Source organism: Camelina sativa, chromosome 18, assembly GCF_000633955.1.
Source record: "Camelina sativa cultivar DH55 chromosome 18, Cs, whole genome shotgun sequence".
Taxonomy (NCBI): domain Eukaryota; kingdom Viridiplantae; phylum Streptophyta; class Magnoliopsida; order Brassicales; family Brassicaceae; genus Camelina; species Camelina sativa.
In genome coordinates, this window is record NC_025702.1 from 7,373,668 (window position 1) to 7,383,103 (window position 9,436).

The following is a 9,436-nucleotide window of genomic DNA, read 5'->3' on the forward strand; positions in this document are numbered from 1 at the left end:
ATTGACTTCGAGCCTTTCAGACCCATCAATGCTTCCCTCTACCTCTGTGACAACAAGTTTCATACGGAAGCTCTGAATGAATTGCTGGAGTCTGATGACAAGTTTGGTTTCATTGTAATGGATGGAAACGGGACTCTCTTTGGAACTCTGAGCGGTAACACACGTGAGGTGCTTCACAAGTTCTCTGTTGATCTTCCCAAGAAACATGGAAGAGGAGGACAATCTGCTCTTCGTTTTGCTCGTCTCCGTATGGAGAAGCGTCACAATTATGTGAGGAAAACTGCTGAGCTCGCCACACAGTACTTCATCAATCCTGCTACAAGTCAGCCTAACGTGTCTGGGCTTATTCTTGCCGGTTCAGCAGATTTCAAGACTGAGTTGAGTCAGTCAGATATGTTTGATCCCAGGTTGGCGGCAAAGATACTGAACGTGGTGGATGTATCATACGGAGGAGAAAATGGTTTCAATCAGGCTATCGAGCTTTCAGCTGAGATTCTTGCGAATGTGAAGTTCATCCAAGAGAAGCGTCTGATTGGCAAGTACTTTGAGGAAATAAGCCAGGACACAGGGAAGTATGTCTTTGGTGTGGAAGATACGTTGAACGCTTTGGAATCAGGTGCTATCGAGACACTAATTGTGTGGGAAAATCTTGATATCAACAGATATGTGATGAAGAACAGTGCGACTGGTGAAACTGTGATCAAGCACCTGAACAAGGAACAGGAAGCCAACACGGAGAATTTCAAAGTAGTCGACAGCGACTTGGCTTTGGATGTGGAGGAGAAGCTGTCTTTACTCGAGTGGCTGGCTAATGAGTACAGGCGTTTTGGTTGTGCGCTTGAGTTTGTGACCAATAAATCACAGGAAGGGTCTCAGTTTTGCAGAGGGTTTGGAGGAATCGGAGGGATACTTCGTTACCAGCTTGACATGACTGCCTTTGATTCTGAGGATGGACAATTTGATGATGATGATTCGGAATAACAATCAATCAAATCCTCACCATCGCTGGTTGTGGAAGATGGCCCACCGTCATGCCTGAACCAGCCTGCGCGGGCTATCGGGGACGCGCAGACGATAGTTAGAAAATAATTGAAGAAGCACCTTTTGAAGGTTAAAAAATGATCTCTTGAAACGTAGCTTTCTTGTTAGAAATCCTTAGCTTAATTATCTCTGTAATGATGTTGTTTATTGAAACAGGTGGAGAGTCAAGGAACAGGTGGAGAATGAAGAAGATGTTGCTTTGGTAGCGTTCGTCGTTGTCTGCAACATTTACCGAGTTTTCTTTTGAGTTGGTGTTGTTTAATAATTTTGCTTTGGTCAGTTTGATTTCACTATTTTATACTCTCTTGTCTTGAGAGAAACACGTAATGATTTGGGTTTTATTTCATGGATGTCTTTGACTTTGGGTTGATAAATTAAGTTTCGGACGAAACAGCATTTTAATCCACGCTTCTTAGTTTTGCTTAAAGCTTTTTATCCCGTTTTAGAATTCAATAACTAGATTTTGACCCTCCACTATATAATTTCTATTTTATGTTGTATCTATATAATTTCTATTTTATATTGTATTTATGTGTTAAATATTAAATATTTTGTAAATAAAGGAATAACTAAATTTTCTAGTTGTTGTGCGGTTAAATATTTATATTACTAGATGTTTTCTCATGCAATGCATGGGTTGTGGTGTAGTTGACATTTTTTTGTTTTTTTTTGTTTTTCCGTTGTCTTTTTGTATTATTTCGTTTTAATTAGGCATATACGGGCTTCGCAGTCAATTGTATTTATACACTATATGTTTATACCATTTCGTTTAGATGTGTACAATTGTGACGTTCCTTTTTTATGAATTATAAGGATGTTGTTCTTGCTTTTGAGGATCCAATCTTATCATTGACTGATATGGTTCCCAATACATTTATTGTAATTAACTGCTTATGTAAACCTTCCATACGTTGATGTTGCAATAATAAGTTATTTAAAAATAATAATTATCCGTGTAAGTGATTATGTTTGTATGCCCATGTTTTGGTCTAATATCAATAAGATCATTTTTGTTTTTTTTTAGTTGGCTTTGAAACCAATTTTGAGTTAAGCAAATAATCGGTCGAATTATGGTGTTAATAAGTAATATAAATTCTTATGTATATATATTGTATATATGTGACTATAAGTTTAGCTAACTAAAAATTATGTAATATTTAAATATAATCTTGATTTTTTATTAGTGGGAGGAATGTATGGAATTATTGGATAGAAGTTATTTTTGAGTTAAATGACATTTTATGCCTTTAAAGTGAGTTAAATATTAATAAAATTTTATATGTGTCTTTAACATTTTTTAAAAAGAATACCAAGTGTTTCCTTCCAAATTTGAAGTGACATAGTATTTTAGTTTTCTTATATGATTTTATGAACTTCAATGTAAAGGTTTTTCAAAGTAATAAGTACACTCGCACTGATTGAATTATAAAATTTGGAGAAATGTTTATTTCGATTAATCATCTGCTCTTTTAAACATATTAAATAATTATGTTGTTGTTCCTACAAATAGGACAACATATATTATAGTTTAACTATGGAGTTAAGCAATGGAAATAGAACTTGTGATTGCAAGACAAAATGCTTATATATATTATGTTACACATTGATCGTTTAAAAATGAATAGGAACATCTAATTCTCAAATAAAGTTGATTTTTTTGTTAAACCAAAATATGTGAATTTAAATTTAACTATAAAAATTTAAAAAATAAATATGAATAGATTAGAAGGGCAAGAAATATAAAAGAAATATTTTATTTTTATATAAATAAAATAAAAATTGAAAACAATGTTAAATATATATAATGTTTTCTAAATTAAAATATAGAATCAAACTCTTACAAGTTACAACACATATGAGATATAACAACATTTGATATTGGTAGGAGAGGAGGAGAGAATGATTGCTATAAGATGGTAATCCAAATTAGATAATGGAGATGAATCTTTAAAAAATAGTACAATATATATAAAATATATATATATATATATAATACTTTCTAAATTAAAATATAGAATCAAACTCTTACAACACATATGAGATATAATAACATTTGATATTGGTGGGTGAGGAGGAGAGAATGATTACTTATAAGATAATAATCCAAATTAGATAATGGAGATGAATCTTTTAAAATAAGAACAATGTAAAGTATATACCATGTAGTCTCTAAAATTAAAATTTAGTATTAAAAATTTACAACGACATTTCATTTGTTTTTTTACAACCCATACAACAAAAATAAGAAATTAAAAACAAAATCAAAAATCAAAAAATGATTTAAGGTTTCGTAGAAGAGAATGAGAGGATGTGAAAATGTGATAGTAAAAGAATGCTAATATGAGAGAATGAGAGATTGAGAGAATGCTTACTTATATAATAAGAAATGATGGAAGTTACATTTAGAATTATGGAGTTACAATAGTAATTTGTTGTGTTTGAATAAAATTGAGTGGTAGAATATGATTAATGCATAATTTATTTTATTTTCAGTTATAATTTTATTTTAATGTGTGAGTTAAATGTATTGTGTTTATTGGGTCTTAAATATTTTTTAAAGCAAATAAAAAAAAATAAAAAATTAGAAAACATTAAATGAAAATCAACCAATAAAGAAAGACGAAAACCTTATTTTTTATATATATGATATATTGCTTTAAACTTTGAAATGAGAAATGCATTATAAACAATAATTTTACATGAGAAATATATTAATTTAGCCTACCAAAATATGAATATAAGTTTAGCCAACCAAAATAATTATAAAATATTAAAGTTTAACCAAAAATATTTTCTCTTGAAAGATAAATAAGTTAGTAGGAGGAATGAATTAATGTACAATTTTGACCATTTGTTTGTTATATTTAGTTTGTTTTGTTTAGTGTTTGAGATTCTATTTTGATTTTTAATTATTATAACAAAAAATAAGGGATCTAAATACATAATCAGTAATTATACGCTGTGATTAAGTCACACTTTTTAATGATTTAATTATTTTATATAATCTTAGTTAAATCAACTTGATTTTATGTCAAATATTCTAATATTTGTAATGTTGATAAATAATTAAATGAGGATTTAACCTGTGTTAATACAAATTTAATAATATTTTATTAATTTTAACATGTTCTCCTTATAACTCATCTACTATATAACCACATCATATAGTCTTTTAGAATTTTTTAATTTTACATATTCATAATAATTAAAAAATTTATTAAGTCTATTTAAATAATTGTCAATCGAAGTTTTTCTTACGTTAAGAATCAAAGATCACAGATTTTGGAAAAAAAAAATGGGAATCAAATTATGTTTTTCTTTGTTTAATAAGGATTCAGATATAGAATATCTTCAAAACATAACATAATGTATGGTTAAATATATGATAGTTTCTATTTTCATATTGATTGATGTTATTTTTTTAATTGAAATAAATTGTAAATATTTAAGAAACAAAATCTGGAGTAATGTTAGTTTTGGAAATTTTTTAAGGGTTAATGTTGTAAAAAACTTTTTAAATAAACAAAACTAAAAGAGCATACCACAAAATGTACTTCAAAAATGTTAATATAGATATTTAATTTATCAATTGTCGAACAAGTTAGGTTAGCCTCCAAATCTTGAGCCTGAACATTGTTCATTTCTACATCTTTTAAGTCATGTAGAAGCAGAATTCAACTAGGGAACTTTGCTCACTTCTCCTTCCTCCACATCAGCATCCACCTAATCAATTTTTTTGCATAAAAAAATTCTATTTTTAATATTTATTTATGGCATATTTATATATTATAATTAATAATAGTCAAAAATAAATTAAAATGAATTAACTAAAATCATTAAATTTTAAATTAGTATAAATAATAATACAATTTTTTAGTAAATAATAAAACTAATAACTATCTAAAAAAGAATTAAGTAAATTAAATGAAAATTTTAAAATAATAAAAATAATACTATAAATTTGTTCTAGTAATAATGTTACTATCAAAATTATAACAAAAATGATTATATTTTAAAATTTAGAATGTGTTAACGAGTTTTAGAATGTAAAGTAATATTTTAATGCATGGTGGAGTAAAAAACCAAGTTATGTAATTGTATTTATAAAAATCTAAACATGAAAATTAAATTGCAGTGAAATATTAGTTTCTAAAAAACATAAATTAAATGAAAAAATTTAAATAGTAAAAATAATATTATAAATTTGTTTTAGTAATAATGTTATTATTAAAATTATAACCAAAAAATGATTTTATTCCAAAATTTAGAATGTGTTAATGAGTTTTAGAATGTAAAGTAAGATTTTAATGCATGGTGGAGTAAAACAACAAGTTATGTAATTGTATTTATAAAAATCTAAACATGAAAATAAAATTGAAGTGAAATATTAGTTTCTAAAAAACATAAATTAAAAGAAAATTTTAAAATAGTTAAAATGTAAATTAAATAAACCTCAGGGACTTTCATCGCTATCGCTATCATCGTACATGTTCTTGATCAAACCAATAGGTTGCGGGGACGAGGTCACACCTTGTGGTTCACATTCCATGATGGAGATCACTATGTTCTACTTTTCCATCTACTTGATCGCATTGGGATATGGTGGTTACCAACCAAACATTGCAACTCTTGGAGCGGATCAGTTCGAGTAGGAGCATCCTAAAGAAGGGTGCTCAAAGATCGCCTTCTTCAGCTATTTCTACCTTGCTTTGAACTCGGTTCACTCTTTTCAAACACCATCTTGGGATATTTTGAAGACGAGGGAATGTGGGCACTCGGGTTTTGCAAAACATTTACATTTACATTTACGAAACATTTGCATAAATCAGGCATTCAAATTTTTAAAAACTTTTATTTGGTTTCTTCCGGTTCTTTATTTTAAAGATTTTTAAAAAGTTAAATATTTAAAAAAAAAATTTTTTAGAAAGTTAAACTTTATAAAATATTAATAGTATTTAAACGTTTATGAAGTTTCAAATTTATAAAGTTTAAATATTATAAATATTTCAAGTTTTTAAAAATTTAGAAGACCTTTAAAATATTAATAATATATTTAAACTTTTATGAAACTTCAAATATGAGAAATACTCAACCGTTTTAAGAATTCTTAGTATTATAAATATTTAAACATTATAAGAAGCACCAATCTTATAAAATGTAAATGGATACAATCTTAAAAAAAACATATCAACTCAATCTAATATTTATAATACAAAACAATAAATATTAAAAATTAAGATGATATAGTGCGAGTTAAAATATCTCGGGACGGAGTTATATAGTAGGAAGGGTTTGTCGATATTTATAGAAATTTTAAATATCATCAATTTGGTGTTACACGGGTAAAACATCATTGTATTATTTTGTAACATTATTGGTATCAGAAGATACACATATCTAATTAAATTGATTAAATAAATATTATGTAAAAAAATAAATTATACTATGGTATTATATGGTTTAATCTTTAAACCATAAAATTAACAATTATTTTATAATTATAACATATTTAACCAAGAAATACAATATATAATTTAAATGTTTTAGTTATAAATAATTTGTCTTGCGGTGTCACGCATGTCCTAATCTAGTTAAAATAAAGTAAAATTAAAACCAAATGCAAGTGGTAATAAAATATAAAATCATATATTTATAATTTTAATAATATTATTAATTAATTTGAAAAACACATTAGGTTATTGGTTGGTTCGGTTTTAAACCAAACCGAACCAAACCATTTGGTTTAGAAAGAAACATAACTAAATGGTCGCAGTGTAGGATTGGATTTGGTTTAGTTCGGTTCGATTTAAATATCAACTCGTAGTTTTTCCAATTAAAGATAAAAATGTTACTCCCAATTAAAAAGACTTTAAAAAAAAGAAAAAGGGGTTGGTTTGGTTTGGTTTTGAGGTTCCACCTACCTACCCCACCTACTACTAAATGCACGACACGTCATGTAGAGCTCACAGTTTTACCTTCCCACTCTCTCTTCTCCTGTTTTCCTCTTCCCCCAACTCTCTCTCACAATTTTGCTCCCTCCTCCTCCTCCAACTCCAACACGAAAATCAATGGCTTTGCAAACGCAGCAGTCCTCCTTCAGAATCTACACGCCATCCACCACCGATGCACGCAGCGGACTCTCCCCGTTCAGAACCGTGGCTGTTCGCCGGTTAACGGCAAACCGTGGAGTCGTCAGATGCAGCGGCGGAGACGCCGCGAAGAAAAAAGCAGTTCCTAATTCGAACTACGTAGTTCCTATGGACAAATTCTCTTCCTCATCTTCAATTACTCGGCCTTTGATTGAGATACTTCGTGACCTTAACAAGAAGATCCCTGATAATATTGTTAAAAGCCATGATCCTCCCTCTACTACTGCTGCTGCTTCTGGATTTATCCCTTGGTACTACTTACTCTTCTTTCTTTTTTTTTTTGGATCCTTTCGAGTGTTGTTGCTAATTTCTTGTTCTTTTTTTTAGGTACCATGCAAATCGGATGCTTAGCTTCTATGCTCCTGGTTGGTGTGGTGAAGTTAGAGATGTTATTTTCTCTGAGAATGGTAATGTCACTGTTGTTTATCGTCTCACTATTCGTGGCTCTGATGGTGAGGTAAGCTCTTTCCAAAATTCTCAATTTTCTAATACCTCCTTTCTTTTGAGGTGTTAGTCTGATTTTGACTAAAATTTTGTTTGTCTAAATCAAACCTTTTGCATCCCATTCATTGTTTCTCTCTTATCAACGATTAGGTAAAAGATTCTAGTTCATCTATTGATGTTTGTTTGTGTCTTGTCTTGTGCATAAATCATACATTTCTAGAGGTTAATAATATCCATCCAAATGTTAGGTTGCAATAGTATATTTACAATTATGGAAGCTATCTAAGCTCCCACTCTCCTCTGAATATGTTAGAAATTATGAAGAACCAAGTGTTTGTGCTACACTGATTAGTGTTCTTTCTTGTCACATCTCATCTTTTACCGATATTGTAGCAATAAATCCAATTTAAAATGTTAAGTGTTTGTGTTGCTGCACTGGCAGAGGATTCTGAATTTTTCCTTTCTTGTACACAGTCAGAGTCAGATAAAGAACTGGATATAAGTATTTATATTCACATTCTGAATTTTTCCTTTCTTGTACACAGTCAGAATCAGATAAACCAACATATGTAAACCTGATTACAGGACTAAGTTTTGAAGTTTTATGTAATGCAGGCACATCGAGAATCAACTGGGACAGTAATAACGACTGATGATCACACTAAGGATCCAGTTGCTGCAGCTGAGGAAATAGCATTCTGCAGAGCATGTGCTCGATTTGGTCTTGGCTTGTATCTGTATCATGAATAGTAGGCCAGTCATTTCAAGTGTGTGCACCAGTGTTCAGTGACATGTTCGTCAACTAGGCAGGACCCTTCATTGTGTGATCTTTCTTTTTATTTTTGACATCCTTGTGTGAGATCTAGAGTACCAAAAAATTATGCAATCGACACGAGTTTTTATGTATAACCCAGACACTTGCTGTTATATATACTTACATTATATTAAATAAAATGCATTGCCCCTGTCTTATGTCATTCAATTACTTTTATGTTTTGTGTACATGAGTAACATTATGGTTTCAGAAGTTTGGAACCCATATTTGAAGCCATCCAAGACGTGATTGCATCGACGAGCACTGCAAGATCTTTGGACATATCAGCACGAAGGATTTTCGAGTCCATTCCAAGCGAACCTCCAACCTCTTTAGCCATAGATTCCCACGGAGTCCCAACAGCAATATTTGCCAAAAACTCACTTCCGCGATTCACCGCTTCTGCCATTCGTGGTGGAACATCCGGAAGAGCCTGTCCAGACAGCAAAATGAGTCACTTTCAACATTATAACGTCACCAAGAGGAAAAAAGTTTTCTAAATATATTATAACTACGGGTGTTCAGTCCGTTTCAGTTCGAGTTTAAATCTACTATAAAAGGTTTGTTCAGTTTAAATACACATTAACCAAATCAAAGACTCATTTTCAGCTCTCAAATTGGATCAGTGAGGTTTGGTTTTTCCAGATTGAACACATTTAATCTTAACGCAGTTTTGGACTCTATCTACATGGCACTGGCTCCAATAACTGTTTCAAAAGAGTACCTGTTGCAGAGGGAGCCCATGATCCCCTGGCAGTGTACGTATAGACATATCTAGCTTTGAGCTTATGGATGATTCCACGCCAAGTACCTGAGCTAGGATTGATGTTTCATCTATTGAATCGTCCTCGAACTTTATCAACAGATTTCTAGAGATTCCATAGTAGGATCTTATCTGAACATTATTAGCAATAATCTCGATTAGTATGATGGGATATGATAGATGGTAAGGCTCCGTGATGAAACATAACCAATTAACATAATGGGT

The 9,436-nt window shown here is 30.4% G+C and overlaps 3 protein-coding genes across 4 annotated transcripts in view; 2 read left to right on the forward strand and 1 right to left on the reverse strand.

Moving 5' to 3' along the window:
- Positions 1-1,468, forward strand: part of LOC104760768 (eukaryotic peptide chain release factor subunit 1-1-like) — a gene marked incomplete in the record, with an annotated part of 3,320 nt that extends 1,852 nt beyond the window's left edge. Inside the window, 2 exon segments of the mRNA XM_010483727.2 lie at positions 1-1,110; positions 1,198-1,468. Coding sequence (XP_010482029.1) covers positions 1-981 — 981 coding nt within the window.
- Positions 7,005-8,606, forward strand: LOC104760771. Its single transcript, XM_010483731.2, has 3 exons — positions 7,005-7,441; positions 7,518-7,647; positions 8,250-8,606. The coding sequence occupies exons 1-3, from the start codon at positions 7,110-7,112 to the stop codon at positions 8,382-8,384; spliced, it is 597 nt and encodes a 198-aa protein (XP_010482033.1). The 5' UTR covers positions 7,005-7,109; the 3' UTR covers positions 8,385-8,606.
- Positions 8,513-9,436, reverse strand: part of LOC104760770 — a 4,626-nt gene continuing 3,702 nt past the window's right edge. For both annotated transcript variants that reach the window (XM_010483729.2, XM_010483730.2), the window contains exon 10: positions 8,513-8,881. In XM_010483729.2, coding sequence (XP_010482031.1) covers positions 8,648-8,881 — 234 coding nt within the window. In that variant the 3' untranslated portion in view covers positions 8,513-8,647. The remainder of the gene's footprint in view (positions 8,882-9,436) is intronic.